A 20,483-nucleotide genomic window follows, 5' to 3' on the forward strand; every position below is an offset into this window, starting at 1 on the left:
TTCTTTAATGTAGGAATAATATGAATAATAATATGAAGGAAGAGCAGGAAGGTTGGGCCTGACTCAGCTGAACTCGTTCTCAGCAACAATGATCTTCCTTGCTGAAGGCATTCAAAAAGAAGAGTATAATTCAATGGCAGGCTTGACTCAGGGCAAATCACCTTCATAAACAGGTCATCTAAAACTTATCATAGAAATTCAGCTGGAGTCAGAGATTTAGGGTAGAAGAAAAATAAGGATCAGACTTTTTATTTAAGAGTCATAAGGTGACCTTAAATTCCATAGAATTACTTTATAACTTTACCACCAACAATAACCATTTATAAGCACCGAATTACATATGGAGAGGCAACATGGTCTAATAGGAGAGACCTTTATTTGTCTCTAATCTTTATAACTAAACAGACAACTTGTACACAGTTTTAGTATTCTCACCTGTAAAAATCAGTCCATCAATCAATAAACCAGGCACAATGTTAGGCACTGTCTATATGAAGTAAAAAATGAAATAAATAGCCCTGATTTCAAGGAACTGGGCACTTTTATTAAGAGACCCAACATATGCATGACACCACATGTAGACATTACATGCACATGGAAATAAATACAGAATAGGGAGAAGTGTTGGGATGAATTGTAAGGGTCCTTTCAGCTTTAACATGCTATCATTCTAGACTGCGCAAAGGTTTGCAGAACTGAATTAAGAAACAAATTCTACCTTATTAGAATCTGCTATAACAGTTATTTAAAATTCTCACAAATATATTTTAATAAATTTTATTGTTTTTCTCATTAGAAAGAAAGCTAACTTTATATTTGTATCTCTTCATTTTTTTTCAAACTTCTAAATATGAGAGATGACTGACTGATACATATCTAACATACATCCTGTACACAAAAATACTCTTTATACATATATGTCAGTCAGAGCCAAGTAGTGTTTTATTAAAACATTCCTAAGGGTATTTGAGTCTCAAAAGTAAATTTTAAAGTATGTTATTGAATTGAATCATGATACTTTCATAAAATATGTCTGATGGTCAAAGTCAAAGAAAAGAAGATTCTATATCTATATAGATATTATACAAATATATTATGTATAAGGATGATTAAATGAGATAATATGGAAAATGCTTTGCAAACCTTAAAGGGCTATAAAATTCTAATCATTTATAAATGGTAAAGTTCTATTGATATACGAATTAGCAAATAATATTGTGCTTATGGTCATTGATTTGGAGTTAGAAGTGATCTTTGAACCAAGTTATCTAACATCCTCATTTTACAGACAAGGAAACTGAGGTTCATACAGGTTAAGTGACTCAAAGTCGCAGAAGTAGCAAATAGGAGAAGTGTATTTAGCCTAGTCACTCAAATAAGAATAATTTCATGATACATACAAAAAAAAATTAAAAGGGTTGGGTAAATGAGCTAATAAATCAGAATCAGAGTTTGTCACCTCTGATATACCCCAAGTTCCCTGTTAGCAATAGTATCCATATTCCTTTGAGTTCAGTTTGATTCAAATCAGGTTTAGTAAAAGTATGTAATCTCTTAAGGCATTTATAATTCTACAATTCCATGACCCTCTTGATTCTTTGTAACATGATCCTTGCCCAAATGGAATTCACAAATGAATTCCTGAACACAAGCTCCAAGAGACTGGAGGCAAAGTCAAATGGTATTTGTAGAATGAATATAATGTTAAAAGAAATTATAAAAGTGATAGTTCTAGAAAAACCTGGAAAGACTTATATGAAATAATGCAGAATTAAATGTGCAGAACTAGGTCAATAATTTATAAACTAGTAAATCAGAATCCTTTTATCTTGGTCAGACACAAGAGATGGATAACAAGCCAGGCTCAGAGTGAAGGTGTGAAGATCAGGCTAGACCATGTTTCCTATATTGAGCAATGCTCTCAAATGGTTCTAAACCAGCAGTTCTCAACCTGTGGGTTGCGACCCCGGTGGGGGTTGAATGACCAAAACACAGGGGTCGCCTAAAGCCATCAGAAAATACTTATTTCCGATAGCTTTAGTCTCTGAGAAATTGCACTACTTTACAGCAAGATCTCAGAAAGAACGGGGACCCTGCTGCCCGCACATTGTACTAATATTAGTTACCTATCAGCAGTGCTCCCCCTATGAGGGGTGATGGATTTACCCTGTTGCCTGGAGACCAGACTCAAACAGAGACCCAGAGAGAGCACCCAGGCACTGGCTCCAGAGGGGTTAAGAATGAATCCTGGAGTGGATAACTCTTGGAGCTGATAACAGAGCCGAGTAACCCCAGCAAAGTGAAGCCTCAGCTCGAGCTGGAGGGAGAAGACAGGAAAAAGAAGGCAGCAAGAAGAAAACAGCATCTGCGGACCCCCTCCCCAGGCAGGACTTACCTCCTACCCCAGTGCTCAGGCTGCCTCCTGCTGGATTAATATTTCTCAACATATAATTAAATATTGTTTTTGTGATTAATCACTATGTTTAAATTATGTTTGATTTGTAGCAATGAGAATACATAATGCATATCAGGTATTTACATTCAGAATCATAACTGTAGGAAAATTACAGTTTTGAAGTAACCACCAAAATAATTTTTTGGTTTGGGGTCACTGCAACATGAGGAACTGTATTGCGGGGTCAAGGCATTAGAAAGGTTGAGAACCACTGTTCTAAACTGTTTTCTGCTGCAGAAGGCCATCATTATAACAGAAAATTCTTTCCTCATGTTGCTATATAGCTCCGAATCACCTAATACTGTGATCTTAGAAGAATCTAAAGGGTGATAAGAATGATACTAACAAGTCTAAACATTTTGCAGCAATATTGCCAATGATAACTTGCATGAAAGTGGAGTAAAAGACAATATGAAGGATGGAAAAAGAGATAACATTTGGTAAAAGCAAGATAGTAGATGGATAGCCATGGTGCTGCAGGAATATCCAGGAAATTGTGAATGAATAAGAAAGATTTCTATAACAGACTGAGAAAAAATTCTATGGAAAATATAGAAATTCCTGGGCAAAAATAACACAAGATTAGATGAGGTACATTCTTCACTAGATGGAATGAGAACCTACATCAGTGAGATCAGACCTTCATCAAAGTATTTCAGTTATGGTCATAATGATGCTTACAAATTGGATTTTTCACAGATTAAAGGTATTGGCAAGGATGGAAAAGAGTTAATTTTCCTTCATTATCATAGGGTAACAAGACAATTGCTATAAAGAAATGTTTTAAATTGACAACACCCAGAAATGAGTATGAAAGGCGTCATGGAGGGGTTTAAGTGAAAATCAGTCCAGGGATTCATTTGAAATTATTCTTTAGATCTAAAATAAATTGAGTTCATAGAAGAAATGAAAATATGTTGGCTACGGAGAAATATTTGTATTCTCTTAACTTAATGGCATAGAATAAGTAGAAAAGTAAGAATGACTTACAGAATCATCATATGTAAATGTATAAAAAGTCAAGATAAAATTTTGAGATAAAATGACATTTCTGAAGCTGTGAAGACTTTTTAAAAACAATTTTCAAACTCTTCCAAAATAGTATTTTGGTTTAAAATAATGAAAATTTAGGAAGTTCTGAGATGATGACATAAAGGAAACAAGTTAAAAAGTAGAAAAAAAATAATAGTGTTAGACAAATGAACCTAAGAACCTTTGTTAACAGTTATAATATTTCAAAATAACCAACCAAATACCACAAACCAGACATTAATTTTCCAAATTTTAAACAAGGATCTTTCCATGAGAAATAGAGGAATTATTTATGTAGAGGATGTAAAGATAATTTTGACAGCAGCTTCCATGATCTTGAGAAAGGGAGTTTTATCAAAAATGATGATAGGCAAAGCAAAGGAACTGCCCCCCACCCCCATTTAAATCCTGCTGTGGGCATACAAAAATAGGTCCAGTATATTATTCATTTGAAATGTAGCAGACAGACCAGAAAGCAGAAGAAAACAGGACATAATAACACTGGCATTTAAAATGAAATAAAGTTCTTATCTTTCACCTAATAAGATTATTTTTAAAGAGTAAGACACAATTACTTGGGGGGTAAAAGTTTAAATGAATCAACTAAAATTTCCCTGTTTTCATTATTTGCTGAAGGATACAACTACTAATGCCTACAGATAAAACTTCATTATTCAACAAGAAAAAATATTCAGAAGTCTATGGAATCAACTTGCTCACTGTTGGACAAGATGTCCATTAAGTTCAGCTGACACAGACCACTAATATTTCAAAAATTCCACCATTATCCTAGAAAAGTTATTTACCCCTATCTGCTTGTGACACTTCTGAAGTTTAATCCTTGACTTTCTAATCCTATGCTTCAAAGAACATCGAAGGGACTAAGAGTGACTTTGGGTCAGTATATCTCCATTCATCTAGAAAGATAACACAGCCTAGTGGTGTTAAACTCAAATAGAAATAGGGATCCTTGTGAATTGCAAAATGACTTAGAAAAACTACAAATTCACAGTATCTGTGTGTATGTTTTTATTTTTTTCTTGTTGAACATTTTCCGATTACATTTTAGTTTGATTCAAGTCCCACTTTGGGAGTTTGTGGCAAGTAATGTATCTACTCCAAGTTTCCTTTTAGCAAAGCATAGTACCTATATTCCTTTCAGTTTAATTTGACACAATTTAGGTTTAGCAGAAGTATTTTATCTCTTAAAGCCTTTGCGATACTCCAGTTCTGACCCTTGATTCTTTGTAACAAGATCCTTGTCCACAAAAACTACACAAATGAATTCCTGAAGATGACCTCCAAGAAGCAATACCAAATGGTGTTTGTGGACAGAATATACAGTCTGTTTTAAGAAATTATGAGAGATGGTTCCAGAAAAACCTGGGAAGATTTGTATGAACTGATACAGAATTAAGTGAGCAAAACCAGGTAAATAATTTATAGAATAACATTGTAGATACAAACAACTTTGAAAAACTCAGGGACTGATTGATTCAATGACCAAACAATGATTACAGAAGACCAATGATGAAAACCTTACTCATTCAGGTGACAGATTCCCGATGTAGAATGAGACATACATTTTTATATGACCAATGAGAGAACTATTTTGCTTGAATATACTATATTTCCTACAAAGATTTTGCTTTTCTCTTTTTCATTTTTTCCAACAGTTAAGGGAGATAAGAGGAAACTCTAATTGTTACTAAAAATTAAAAAAAAAATTGTATACAGGTAGCAGCTATACCCTGGATAATGAACTCCATCTAAGCCTTCTTCAATTTACTAGAAACCATTCACTTGGAAAGCTTTTTATAAATGGCACAGCAAGTAATATGTGAAGAAATAGAGTCAGAGGTGGAAATTAATAAAAAACCATTGGGCCGACAGTTTAAAATAGCCTCAGTCCATGAAAGTTTCCAGAAATAAGATTAACTAGCCACATAATTGATTTGTTTTTAATTTTATGATCTTTTTCTTTTCTCCTAAAAGGGATAATTACAACTCTAAAGGAATCAGTGGTGAGCTCATTCTAACAAAGCTTGACAATTCTCTGGGTCAGAAATTAAGGATGACTTTAAAATTTGTGGTGGCACCTCCTAATGTCATTTTTTTTGGTAAAAATATTGGCTTATACACACACACACACACACACACACACACACACACATATACATATATATATATATATATATATATATATATATATATATATACACTAGAAAATATATTTTCCCCAATGTCTTAAACTAGTTCCACACTGATTATAAGAAAAAAAATGTTACAGATACTGCATAATGACATGAGTTAGTAAACATTTCTGATAATGGATTAAAAGCTACTGGTTTTATTTCTTTTGCTCATTGAACAGAAAGAGATGATCCTTAGGAGGGCAAATTACAAAGAAAAATGCAGGCCAGTGATTTATCTTGTTCTAATCTGTATGCTTGTGAAAATAAAAATGTCCAAACTCTATTTCATGTGTCTTTATTTTTTTTTACCTAATGAGAAAGAATCAGGAATAGAGCTGGTGAGAATAATGGTGGTGGGGACAGCAGATGGAACCATCTCAGCTTAAGCTTTCAGAGGAAGCAGAATTGTTAGGAAATGAATATGATGTAGCAGCTATCTATGTCTCCCTTTTCTCATACCACAAAGTTTACAAATAGAGGGATTGAATTATAGTGCCTTTAAAATGCTATTTTTTGAGGCACAAAATTAGTAGTGAGCAAAAATGGAAACAGTCCTTTCCATGTTGTTTTATCAGTGTGAAATTTTAGAAAAGCAATTGCTGCTTCCTACCCCAACATTTTAGAAGCATATTTAGTAAACCTAAAATATGTCAGAGTTGCAACTTAGTTCACAAGAATTTAAAACCTATTCATCCCTTTAAATTTCATTGAATCATGATGGTATTTTAGATTCTAAGACATTCATCTATTAATTTTCTTCTCATCCTGTCCTAACCTCTGAGACAGGTGAGATTTACTCATAATCAAATAGTTCTTAGTAGAATTAAAGGAATATAAGGTGATATCTTAGAGATAATTTAATCCAAAATTCTCATTTTATATATTAAATTAATTAAGAAACACAGACATTAAATAATTTATCCAAGGTCAGACAGTTCCTATTTCCTCCAACAGAATGCCCTGTCGCTTCTATTCTCTCACTTAACTTCAATCTCTTCCTATGTATTGATTCCTACTGCCTACAAAAGTATCCCTATCTGCTCAATCCTTTAAAAATCCTCACATAATCCTTCCATCTCCTCTGCCTTTTGTGGCTACACTCCTTGAGAAGGCTATCTATAAAATGTGCCTTCACTTCCTCTCCACTCACTCTCTTAATTGCCTATAATTTGATTTCCAATATCATTGTTCAAACTGAAATTCCTCTTTCCAAAGATACTAATGAAAACACTCCATTGCCTGGTTCCAAGTATTTTCTGTGGCTATCTCCCCTGCCTAGAATGTTTTCCCTCTTCAACATTGTCCTATTGTCTTCCTCTATTATTTTTATTGTTTTAAAGTCATTTCAGTTATAGCCAACTCTTTGTGACCCCATTCGAGGTTTTCTTGGCAAAAATACTAGAGTGGTTTGCCATTTCCTTCTCTAGTTCATTTTACAAAAGAGGAAACTGAGGAAAGCCTTCCTGACTCTAGGCCTGGCATGCTAGTGACAAATGCTTACTGAGTGACTGACTGACAGTGAGTAAATAAATGAGTGAGCAGAACCCAGGCATATTGTTTATTGTCTTTGATTCTGTCAGAAACAGGTGTATTTTCTCCTATGCCACTGAAGCCTTAGGTGGTCATAAATACTATTATTCATAGGGGAACGAAAACAAAGGAAGTGAATGCCATATCATTCTTCACTTTATTTCCTCCATGAATTTTTCTCTAGTGGAAGAACTATGTGTCTTGTTTTATAACATGACAAACAGGGAGATAAGCATGGTAATATGTATATAATGTATATCATATTATCTGCCTTCTGGGGGTAGGGGAAGGATGGAGGCAGCAGAAAAAAAGAATGACATAGATTTTTTGACCAAGATAAGGTAAGCATTTGTTTTTCTTGGATAAGCATAGTTATTATGATATATTATATATTTATGATACCATATATATTATTGTTATACCACACATCATATGTTATATGTTACAAATAATAAAAATAAATGGTAAGTAAAAAAAAGAATTGTTTCTTGAGTCAGAAGAGTTGAGTTTAAATTCTGAGTCTACTGATTACTACTTGTGTGGTTTTGGAAGATAATGTAAATAAATGAATAGGTAGACAGAAGAACAGATAGAAGATGGATGGATGAGAAAAGATGTATGTATATATGTATGAATGAAGGGATAGAGAGAATAAGTTTATTAAACAGCTAGCATGTGTGAGGCTATGTCAAGATAGGAGATACAAATAAGTATAGGCTATGTTAATTATAGGAGAACAAAGGAGAGAAGAGGATAAGTGGTTAGAGAGAATAAGAAAAAAACATAAGAAACTTAGGGCTTCAATTCAATCTTAATTGACAGATTTTTAAAAAAATAATAATTTATTAATCTCTTTTGTACACTCATTTCACACTTCCTACTAGATTAAACTACACCCTTCATCACAAAGAAAAATTTAAAAATTTTAATATTGTGACTACATTTGACAATGTGTAAAGTATTGTGTTCCTCCATGTCACAAAAGAGGATGTATTTCATTGGTATTCACAGTATAATTTTAATTTATACTGCTTCTAGTCATTACATGTGTGTGTATATTTCTTCTGCTTATTTTACTACATCAATGCACACTAATTTTCTCATGTTTTTCTGAATTCTTCATAATCATCATTTCTTCCTAGGTAAGAATATTTTATTACATTTAGATAACATGTTTTTTTCATATATTTTTCAATCAATGGGCACTTATTTTGCTCCTAATTCTTTAGTAATGAAAAGTGCTGCTATGATTATTTTGGTATATAACTGTTTCTGTCATCAGATTCCTATGACTAACAGCAAGACTGAAGGATCAAAAAGTATAGACAATCTAGACCCATGTTGGCAAACCTATGGCATGCATGCCCAAGGGGGAATTCAAAGCCCTCTCTGTGGGCATGCCTACCTTTTCCCCAGCACAGAGTTCACCAGAGTTCATTACTAGAAACCCAGAGGTATGTGAGGTGGGACTGTACCCCTCCCCCTTTCCACACAGTTTGCAGTTTGGGCACTTGGGCTATAAAAGGTTTGCCATCACTGATCTATATCATCACTCCTACTGCATAATTCCAGGCAGAAAACCAGAATAAGTAGACCATTTTACACCTCTACCATCAGCAAATGAATGTCTATTTTCCACAACCTCTCTACATTAGTTGTCTTATCTTCTCAATTTGTAAAGTAAAAAGGAAACTTGAGTTTTAAAAATTTGTATATCTCCCAATATTACCAATTTGGAACATACTTTCATAGGTCACTTCTATATTGGGGAATGGATCTTAAGGTTATATACTTATTTCATTTATTTGTATATACAAATATAGGATAGCAGACTTTTATTTTGTGATAAATTAAGCAAATATATTTCAGTTGAAATAATTGTGTCTTTTGATTTCATACTTCGTGACTTTGTACAAAAGCTTTAAATTTTTAAATACTAAAATTGTCTTTTTCATACCTGATAGTTTCTAACCCATTGGTCAAGAACTTTTGTCATAGACACAGTTGTGAACAGTAATTCATCTCATTTTCTGGCTATTAAAATAGTATACTCTTTATATTTGGGTCAAGAATTAATTTAATTTATTGGTATATGACCTAAGATCCTGATCTGAATCCTAAACTAAATTTTTACTATATTATTTCATAATTTTCCCAATAGTTCTTTTTTTTAAAAAAGCCCAATATCCAGCAATTTATGTACTTTGTTTAACCAAAGACAAGGTTCATATTTTCCAGTGCTTCTACTCTTACCTTGTTTAGCCTCTTCCAGGGACTTAGTACTCTCTTTTATTTAACATGCAATAAATAGTTTTCATGATGACTGCTTTATAATAATTTGGAATCTGATAATGTTATGCTCCCTTCATTTACTCTTTAAAAAAAATTCCTTTCCATTGAAATTATGGAACTTTCTTCCAAATGACTTTTAAAATTTTTGTTTTCACCTAGTTCTAAAAAGTATTCTCTCCATCATTTGATTAGTATAGCATTAAATCTGCAAATAAAATATTATCACTTCATCATATTGGCACAAGCTTGATATGAACAGCCAATTTTTCTCCAATTATTTATATACTTTTAATTAAGTCAAGAGTGTTTTAAAATTGTATTTCTACAAATCTTACATGTATTAGTAGGATAAATTTCCAGATATTTCATGCAGTTTGTATTTGTTTCTTATTTTCATCATTTTAGCTATTTGTATAGAAGTGTTAGTAACATTATAAAATTATTTTTTATACTTCTGAGTTTCTTCTCTTGTTTTACTTCTATGGCATACCATTTTCTAGAAATGTGTCAAATAATAATGGCCATAGAAGTAGGGTATAGTGAATTATTTTCTGAATATATCTATAGCATCTTTAAGGGGAATTTAAAAAAATTATTAGTAGCAATATCCATTAGGGACCTTGGTCTAAAGTTGTCTTTGTTACATAACAGACTTAGCATATCAAGACTTTGTTTCATCAAATGAGTTTAATAAAATGACCTCTGTTTCTATTATTGAGAAAAAAGTTCATAGTACTAGTAATGATTGTCATTTGATAGAATTCACCTAAAGCATTATAACTCAGGGTTTTATTTTTGTTGGCAATTCATTTATAGTTTGATCAATTACTTTGTCTAAGGTTGGATAATTTAATATCCTTAGTTCTTCTTTTGTTAATTTGGATATTTTATATTTTGTGGATACTCACATATTTCTTTTGAAGTGAATAAATTATAATGCATTTATCAATTTACTTATGTTTCTGGTACTGTGCAATGCATTGAACTTATAAATACACAAGAGGTAGCTACTTCCCTCAAGGAGCTTACATTCTAATTAGGGGAAACAAAACACATAAATGAATAGAAACCAAGAAAGGCTAAAATTATATGGATAGTGAATGTGGTACCATAAACAATTCATTTTTCACTCCCGTGCTTTCCAAAACAAAAAGTGGTGATTAGTGTTTCCAGATCAATTGATCTAATGCTGGTGTTGGAGTTGGGAAGAAAGGTAGCAAGAATATCAGGTAGATGCAGGTATCTGGTAGTTTTACAGGAGTATAATTATGAACAGTAATTTCTGTTAATTCTTTTTTTAATTTTCTTTCTTATTTTGTGAAATCAGCTATAAATTTTTACTTTAATAATTTAATTTTCCTTCTTTTTCCTTAATCAGATAATAGTTCTAGTTTGTTTGTCTTCTAAATATAGCTCTTAATTTTGTTTATTAGTTGTATAATCTTTTATTTCTAAGTTTCTTAATTTCTCCTCTAATTTTCAGTATTTCTTCTTGAGTTCTTTTAGGATTATAAATCTTATTTTCTAATTATATCAATTATATGTTCAGTTCACTGATATTCCCTATTTTAATTGTGTTAATATGTGTTTTCAGGGACATTTTTTCTCTAAGGGCTATTTAATTGTTGATTCATTGTTCTTTATTTAACAAAATGCCTGTCCTGATAATGGGGTTTCTTTTGACATATGTATTATTTGTAATGTTATTATTTAGTCTCCATTTAGGTCTATATCTTTGGATCATATTCCTATTCATATAAAGGGAACCCCCTTTCCCAAAAAACATGTAGTGGGGTTGCCTTACCTGGGTACTGTGATAGCTTTATATCACATAACTGTGCCAGCGTGGGTCAGGAGTGATCTGGGCACATTGACCCAGAAAGGAAAGGTTATGGATCCAAGGTTAAAGGAGAAGATATAAAAGAGGGGGTTCCAGGAATTGGTCTCTATCTATTGTCTTGGACATGAGAGTGAAAGGATGGTGATGGAAATAGAGAGCCATGAGGTGGAGAGACATGTGGCTAGATTAGAATGAGATTAGAATAGACTTAAATAGCTCTATATCTATCTGGCCTCTTTTATTCAAGTAAATAGTAATAAACTCTATGGAAATTAAGAACCAGAGTGTTAATTTAATTTAGTTTTTATATTACTATTTTTATTGTATTTTGGTCAGTAAAGGATCTATTAAGTCTGTCTTTTACATATTTATCATTTCTTCATATCCTAGCTTATGATCAAAATTTTAGCATGATTGTACTGTGATACATTATGTAATATTTACAAAGGTCAATATTTAATATTTATTTCTCATCATTTTATCTATTTCAATTTTCTTTTTTCTTTTTTTTTTTGCATCTTCCCTAGTTTCTCTTTAAAAAGTTAGACACTAATCTATGCTGGTGCATTTTCACTTAATATTTTTATATTTTCAATGTATATGATTACTTTGAAGAATGTAGTTTCCCCCATTTGTCTTTCTCGACTGTATTTTTATTGTTCCTTTATCTGAGATTATAATTGAAATTCCTTCTTGATAATAACCTGATGCATATCAGATTTAGTTCTAACCCCTCAGTTTCCATTTTTTTCTATCATTTAAATGTATTTTTATATGCAGAAAATAATTTGGTTGTAATTTTTTTAGCCATTATTACTGGGACTCCAAGTGGTCACTGTAATAGGAACTGTTCTCCACCTTTACATTTAAAGGTGGAGGCCCGTTATTTTCAGGAATCCTAAATGTGCCTGAATTTCTTCATTTCTTAGGGTGAGGCCTGGGGGCCAATTGTAAAGATTCACTATAGAATCTCTCAGAACACAGTAGAATGGGATATTTGAAGAAAACATTACACTTTTATCTCTTTCCCATCTTTCTCTTTCTCTCCCATCTCTTTTCTCTTACTCAATAAAATAGCTACCTATTTTCTCTCAAATGCATCATTTTAAATCAATGCTATAGTCTGTTCTCCCTTTTCTAATTTCTAAGAAAGTGACCTAGGCTGTGCTAACCTCTTTCCTTTTTTATTAAATCTTAGAGTTTATTTGATTCAGAGGTCTGAATTTTCCCTGTCAGTGGAGCTCCCCTAAAATACTCCCCAAGGTGTTAACTCCAACAGTCAGCTGCCTAAAACTGCCCCAATGACAATGTTCTCCAGCTTTCAAAAGGTAGGAATGAAGAATAAAGGGTACTTGGAGTACCCTGGTAGATTGCCAAAGGGTTAATCCTAAAATACTTTGCCTAAAATGATTACGACCATAGGAGCAAGCCTAGTAGCAAGCACAAAGACTATGAGAGTAAGGGACACTGAGTATGGAATCCATGAAATTTAAGGAATAATATACCAATCAATTGTTCTTTAGTTATTATTTTCTATAAAAATTACCTTTAGTATGTTTTATTTGTTTTTAAATTTTATGATCTTATCAATGCTTGGTTTTAATTCAAGTGACCTTTCCTTATATTTTTAGTGTGGAAATAGAAGAGTTGCTCCTAGGAAATCTAGTTCTCTGTGTCATATACCTTGTCTCCAAATCCATTTAATTCAATGAACATTTATTAATGAACTACTAGGTACTGAATGCTGCATTAACCCTTTTGTTGTTGTTCAACCATTTTTTTTAGTTGTCTGATTTTTTGTGATCCCATTTGTGGTTTTCTTGGCAAAGATACCGGAGTGGTTTGCCATTTCCTTCTCCAGCTCATTTTGCAGTTGATGAAACTAAGGCAAACCAAGTTAAGTGATTTTCCCAGGGTCACACAAGTCTTCTTTGCCTCCTTGATTCCCTCATGCTACTTTTCTATAATATTACTTCATAAAGTGATCTGTTATACATAAGTTTATAATAAATAGTTAGGGAAGTCTTTTAAGAAGAGGAGGGATGTGAGCTGGGTTTGAAAAAAATAGGAAGGAATTCAATAGATAAGAAAGGAAATGGGGACAGACTGCACAGATCTAAAAAAGTGGAGGCAGGAAAAAATGAGTATTTCGGCTACAATCTGGTTTGAGTATAAAGAATGGGAGACATATAAAGCAAGAAAGGCAAAGTTTCTTTTTAAACCAACTCATTCCCTCCCCCCCCCCAAATATATGTAGAAACAATTCTTTAACAACTGTTTTCTGACCTTTTGCAATACAAATTCTCTCCCACCCTTCTCCCCAAGAAGCAAACAATCTGATACAGGATTTTCCAGTGTCATCATGCAATACAAATTTCCCTATTCCTCATGATGTAAAAGAAGGTATATACTGCCCATGTAACAAAAAACTAATTAAGGAAATAAGGCAAGAAATAGCATGGTTTGATTTGCATCTATACTCTGATGGTTCCTTCTGTGGATGTGGATGGCACTTTTCATCCTGAGTCTCTTGGGGTTCAGACTACATCTTTCAATCAGTATAAACTAATTTGGATATTAATGTACCAAAAAAAATGCTAGAAGAGTAAAATGTTTATGCAGCTATTATAAAATGAAAAATCCCCAAGGATGCCAATTCCTTAATACCATGCGGTGGGTGACCTGGTCAAGTTATTTCAAAGTCTTAAGCAACAACTGATATTACATTAAAGCGATTCATAAAGAATAACAAGGCAATTTTACCTGAAAGATATGCAACTTTTTCCTTTAAAATTGGCAGTACATCCATAGCCTTCATTTCATCATTTTTGCGAAATCCTGGAATACATAAGAAAAAAAATAAAATTACTAGACTGTTCAAATGAAACAGCATCTAAGATATTCTTTTCTATGGCAAGGAAGGAAGGAAACAAAACATTTAGTAAATGCTTCCTAGTGTCAGGCACCGTATCTAGTCCTTTACAAATACTACCTCATTTGATTCTCATAATAACTCTAGAAGGTTGGTGTTATTATCTTTATTTTACAGTTTAGGAAACTGAGGCAGAGGTGAAGTGACTTGCCACGGGTCACACAGCTAGTGTCAGCAGTTGTATTTGAACTCCAGGTCCAGCACTCTATTCACTGTGCCACCTAGCTGACAATTTAAACACACTAAAAGAAAGGTTTGCTATAATCATTCAAATCCCTAGAACTAGCACAATTTAAGACAAGGTAAATTAAGTAAAGTCCATATTTTATATTTCAATATAAGATAAAATTTATTTATTAAATGTATATTTATGTTTTAAAAGTCCGGTAAATGGAGCTAGCTCTTAATTTTCCTTAGTAGTGGGAGAAAGTTGAATTTTGTGTAAATAAATAGTATACATAATTACCATAACATGAAAATAAAATACCAGTTCACTTAATTTGTCAACCCTTTAATTTAAGCTTCTAGTTTATATATATATATATATATATATATATATATATATATATATATATATATGCTTCTAAATACAGAAAGCAAAACTAAAGATAAACTATTTTTTACTACCACACAGTAGTAGACATTGCAATTACTGTTCGGAAGAACAATCCTTAATATAGCTAAAGAGCAGATTAAGGCAGTGATTGGGGAGAAGGGAAGGAAAGAGAGAAGGATGACTAAAATATGAAATGTATTTATAAAATGTTTTGGGGATGATGTGACTAAGAGAAAATATAAAAAATATCAATTTGTCCCATTCTTTTGTCTCATCTCTGCACAATTGACATTCTTTCCATTAGCAAGAAAAAGTTCAACTAAGCAGGGAGTAATAGGGCTACAAAACAGAAAAATCAAATGATTTCAACTCTCCTCCTTCTACTTCTCCCTGTCTCTCTCTCCTTCTCTGTCCCTGTCTCTGAACCACGGACTTAAAAAAATTATCTCCCAGGGCATCTAGGTGGCTCAATGGATTAAGCGCCAGGTCTAGAGACAGGAGGTCTTGGGTTCAAATTGGCCTCAAACACTTTCAAGCTATGTTAACTCTGGTCAAGTCACTTAACCCCCATTGCCTAGTCCTCACCACCACAACCAATACACAATATTGATCCTAAGAAGGAAAGTGAGGGTTTTTTAAAATTGTCTTCTTCCACAATGTGTTTACTATTACTTTTTGATACAAAAATATCCTAAGTGAATTCTCTTGCTTACATTGAAGTAGAGGATTTTAGAATTGTAAATATCTCAAAGATTAATTCATCTAATTTCTTCATTTTCCAAATAAATGAGTAGGTCCCGAGAAACAAAGAAGGAAAGGGGCATAATCAAGATCACCAAGGTAAGTCAAGAATCGTCCTAGGCATCTTGAGTTATAATTCTTTCCCCACATGACAAGAAAGACACTCTGGGGTGTGTGGCAGGAAGAATACTAAGTCTTTAAAGCTTGGCTTAAGCCAAATCACCCAAAGGATTATAACAGAAAGGTTGATTAGTTCAGAGGGACATGGCAATGCCTCTTAGAAACCATGGCTTCACTTAAAAAACAACAACCACACCTTGCTTTCCATCTTAGAATCAGTACTGCATATTAGTTCCAAGGCAGAAGAACAGTAAGGACTAAGCAATGGGGGTTAAGTGACTTGAGTAGAATCCCACAGCTAGGAAGTGTCTGGGGACAGATTTGAACCTAAGACCCAGGACCTCCCATCTCTAGATCTGGCTCTCAATCCACTGAGCCATCTAGCTGCCTTCCATGGCTTCATTCTTAATTGAGTTAATTTGCCATCTACATGAAGTCTTTCCAGACTGATTCCCTCAGTAGTTAGTATTGCTCTTCTTTGAATTATTGGTTAGATAATAATTTAAGGTTACATGTGAGGCAACTAGAGGGTATAGTAAATAAATCATTAGCTGAGGAATCAGAAAGACCGGAGTTCTAATCCTACCTCAGATACTTACTCATTGCGGGACCCTGAACAAGTCATTTAATATCTATTTGCTTGAGTTCCCTCATCTGTAAAATGGGAATAAAAATAGCACCTATGTCTCAGGGTTGTGTGAGGATTAACTGAGATACTATTTGTAAAGCATTTAGCACAGTATCTGGTACATAGGAAGCACAACATAAATGTTAGCTATTATTATTATCATATTTTTAACCTCATCTGGTTCCATTTCCTTATCTAGAAGACTGGAATGATAATAGCACATATCTCCCTTGCTATCTGTGGAAGAGCAAAATAAGATAACATTGTAAAGAACACTAAAAGTTTTAACGCCTTATACAAAAGTTGGTTATTAATATTCTAGCGATTATATTATATATCCCAAATAAAGTACAGCAAGCTCCTTAAGGCCAAGGACAGTTGGTTTTTTTAAAAAAATATATTTATCTTTGTATTCCCGGCACCTAACAGTGTTGTGTCCATATGCAGCTATTAACAAAAATTGCTGAATGGCTCTATGTCAGCTGCTAATTACAGTGAAGGTAAATTGATTTGCATAGTGTCAAGAAGCCACAAAGTACAGGGTTTACAGGGGTTGGAGGGACCTTAGAAACAACTCAGCTGAATCTCACTAATTTTATATACTAAAGAACTAAGCTGTGAGAAGTGGAATTCTTTGCCCAAGGTCAAATGGTTCAGTGGTTCTGGAATCTCCCGATTCCTCATCATGTTATTTCTCCTGCACTGATGGTGGCACTTTCCTCCCACTAGTAATAGTAATGGATGCTTTACTGAACTTTCAGAGAATTTGGGGGGAAGGGGAGGGGGGGCATAGAAAATGTAAAATTTCATAGCTAAAAAAGTTGAAAAGTGTTTTGTGTTCAGAGCAACATAAGCAGTAAATGGTGCTTCGTGTGAATTTGTATACCTCCCTTAAGACTCCAGTTTCATGGTCTTCAGTTCTTGGCTGTTCCACTTACTAACTGACCTTTGGCAAGCCAGGTAAGTGTCTTTAAAATTCAGTTTTCTCTTGGGGCAGCTAGGTAGCTCAGTGGATTAAGAGCCAGTCCTAGAGACGGGAGGTCCTAGGTTCAAATCTGGCCTCAGACACTTCCCAGCTGTGTGACCCTGGGCAAGTCACTTAACCCCCATTGCCTATCCCTTACCACTCTTCTGCCTTAGAGCCAATACACTCCAAGATGGAAGGTAAGGGTTTATAAAAAAAAAAAAAATTCAGTTTTCTCATCTGTACCATGAGGATATTAGATTAGATAATTTTTATATTTTCCTTTGAGTTCAAACCCATGAAACTATGATCAGATGTGTCCTAAATTAACCAGGGATGTCCCTAAAAATGATTCTAAACTCAACATGGGAGGTTCTCACTTGAGGCTATAACTGAGATGTCACTCATGCCCAAACTATCAAAGGGAAGAGAAGCAGGGAATTCTTTCCTTTTTATCACACTGTCTTCATTTAAACAAAAAACTAAATAAATGCTAAATGTGTTCTCCCACCTCCTTAAATTCATATATATATATATATATATATATATATACACACATATACATATATATAAAATGTGTGTCTGTATACATACAATATACACTTTTGAAATCCCATCAGTTTTATTAAAGTAGAATTCTCCAGATGAAGTGGTTACAGTTATAGCCAAAGGAGAATTGTAACAAAGGACTATGAATCAGCTCAGTTCATTTCTAAGACAGCTTCCAGTGATATAGAAGGAAGAATTCCCAGAATGAGAAAATCACAGAATCCTACAGGTCAATCTGTCTTTAAAAGAGAGCAAAAAGTACCTTTGATGCAAATGTATTCCTACTAAATTCATTTTTATGAAGTAATGGTAACACATTAAATTGAGAGAATTAGTTTGGTAAACCTATGCCTGAAAATTAAAAGTCAGCTTTATTTATTTTATCTCACTCCATTCTGTTCCTGCTGCTCTGCTCATCACCTCTAATCTCAATGCCATGCTGCTAACTCAAGGTTTGAAAGATGCCATCTCCCTTGGTCTCCTTTCTCCTGAATGGAGGATGGAAATGTAGAGTACAAACTCTTCCTAATGCCTTCCAGAAACTGGACTTTTGGGCTCATTGATATCAACTCCACTGAATAAGATGTCTCTTACCCCTGTGATAGGTACTCCCTGACATCCTCCTCCCTACCCTTCCCTACCCATCTCCTCCCATTAGATTATAAATTCCTTATGGACAGGGACTGTCTTTCTTTTTATTAATTATATCTTCAATGCCTAGCACTGTGCCTGGCACACAATAGCCACTTAATGAATCTTTACTGGCTATCAGATTTCCAACAACAAGCTAAAAATCTTATAGAAACAAATATTAAATGTCTGTGCCCAAGGTGCTTGACAACTGATGTTTTTAATCATCACTAACATCCACCTATGTTTTAATGGAAACAAACTCAATTTAAATAATTCTGTAACTTTCAATAAAGAGGAGGAAGGATTCTGCCATCATACTTTGCAAAATCAAAAAGCAAAGTTCTACATGGTGCTTCTAGGGCATATATTTATAAATACATGTGACCATAAAGGAATTTTTAAAGGTAAATGGCTTCTGGGCAATTCCATTGGTTTTAGATCACCCTAAAGATGCCTATTATCTGTTTTTGGCCTTTAAGGCCTAGATCTTACCAGTTTCCTCTCCATGCACTGAAATACTCTATTCATTATTGCAGAACTTAATAAAGTAAAAGGGAACCATAAGCAGTGATAAATTATACGTCACCTTAATTTTAAAAGTACTCTCACATGTCTTAAAACTAAAAAGACACAAAAAGTACATAGGTTTAGGAGATTATAAACTCACTTTTTTTCTGCTACAGACTAGGACAGGGCACACTAGCCTTTTTACTTCTCCAGGTCACAACAGTGAGCTCAACCAAAAAAAACTTGTTTGTATTACTAGACGGTTCAAAGAATACGGAAGAAAGACAGAAGAGGTAAAGGATAAAGAAATTAGAGAGAGAAACACAGAGAGAGAGAGGAAGGGAGGGAGGGAAGGAGGGAGAAGAAAGGAAAATGAAAAGGGGGGAATAAAAGATATTAATTTGGTATATAATGGTTAACAAAGGAACATAAACTGTTCAGGTACCATGTCATTCAATGATATATGTAACTGAATAAAAATGCATTTTCTAGTTGTAAAATGACATTTTATAGGTTTCATTTGTCAAGCTATACTGATTCTATCTCTCTCCCTTCATCCTCCACCCATCTTTGCTCCCAAGGACACTAAACAATTCCCTTCTTCATTCTTCCTCACCTTGTTTTTAGCCTCTCCCTCATTCTTCCACACAGTTGACAAAACCCTGTCAATCTCCCTCCCCCCAACCCTTCAGTGGCTCTCTATTGACACAAATATCTTATCCTAACATGTTAGCATCCCACCCCAATTTAGCTCTATTTTAGCTTTCTATAACTATTTCAACCCTACTCCTTGTCAAGCACCCTACTTTTTCCAAATGGAATTTGTAAATGTCTGCCCACTCCCTTCTCATACCTAAAACACATTCCATCTCCTAACAGGAACCTATAGAAATCTGGTTGAAGTCAGGGCTCTTACTCTGGTTTTAGGGACTGATGCTGCAATGCCTAGCACTGTCATTGAGGATGTCACAGCTGAGGTCTCCTTCCCAGAGCTTGTGGAGAGCTAGGTTGGTATTTTAGAAGCCACACACTCTTGGAGCACCAGGTGATGGCTCCTCACGTGTCTACCCCTGGAGACCGGCTCTGAAAGCTCTCAGACCCACCCACTTGTCCATGAATTCTAAGATAGCTGTCCCACATGGAATGGGAATTCCCTGTATTCAAAGTCAATGAAGAGGAAGAGCAAACATCCCATGACTTTTGGACAGAATAATATTTATTCTGTGATCTCGTGGTACAACTATTAAAATGATATTATGTTATATAATATTAAAAAAATTAATACCATTTCCTGGCATTTCTAAGTCATAGTTTCTTTCTTACCCACCTATAACATAGGCTCAGGCCCTACTTCTTGCTTCCTAGGACAGGAATTAGCTTTCTCTGAAAGGAAACAAAGAATCCCCCCTCCCCCCACATGATGAACCTACATCCAATGGCATGCAGGACCCTCCCACCCAGCCCTAATGCTCCTCCTCCCTAGAGTTGCTAGAAAGGGAAGGGAGTCAG

The 20,483-nt window shown here is 34.1% G+C and overlaps 1 protein-coding gene across 9 annotated transcripts in view; it reads right to left on the minus strand.

Moving 5' to 3' along the window:
• The window catches only part of TRIO (trio Rho guanine nucleotide exchange factor), a 539,234-nt gene that overhangs the window by 347,151 nt on the left and 171,600 nt on the right, over positions 1–20,483 (minus strand). For all 9 annotated transcript variants that reach the window (XM_056824283.1, XM_056824286.1, XM_056824285.1 and 6 more), the window contains one exon: positions 14,108–14,182. In XM_056824283.1, coding sequence (XP_056680261.1) covers positions 14,108–14,182 — 75 coding nt within the window. The remainder of the gene's footprint in view (positions 1–14,107; positions 14,183–20,483) is intronic.

The sequence above is a fragment of the Monodelphis domestica genome, chromosome 3 (genome assembly GCF_027887165.1).
Source record: "Monodelphis domestica isolate mMonDom1 chromosome 3, mMonDom1.pri, whole genome shotgun sequence".
NCBI lineage: Eukaryota > Metazoa > Chordata > Mammalia > Didelphimorphia > Didelphidae > Monodelphis > Monodelphis domestica.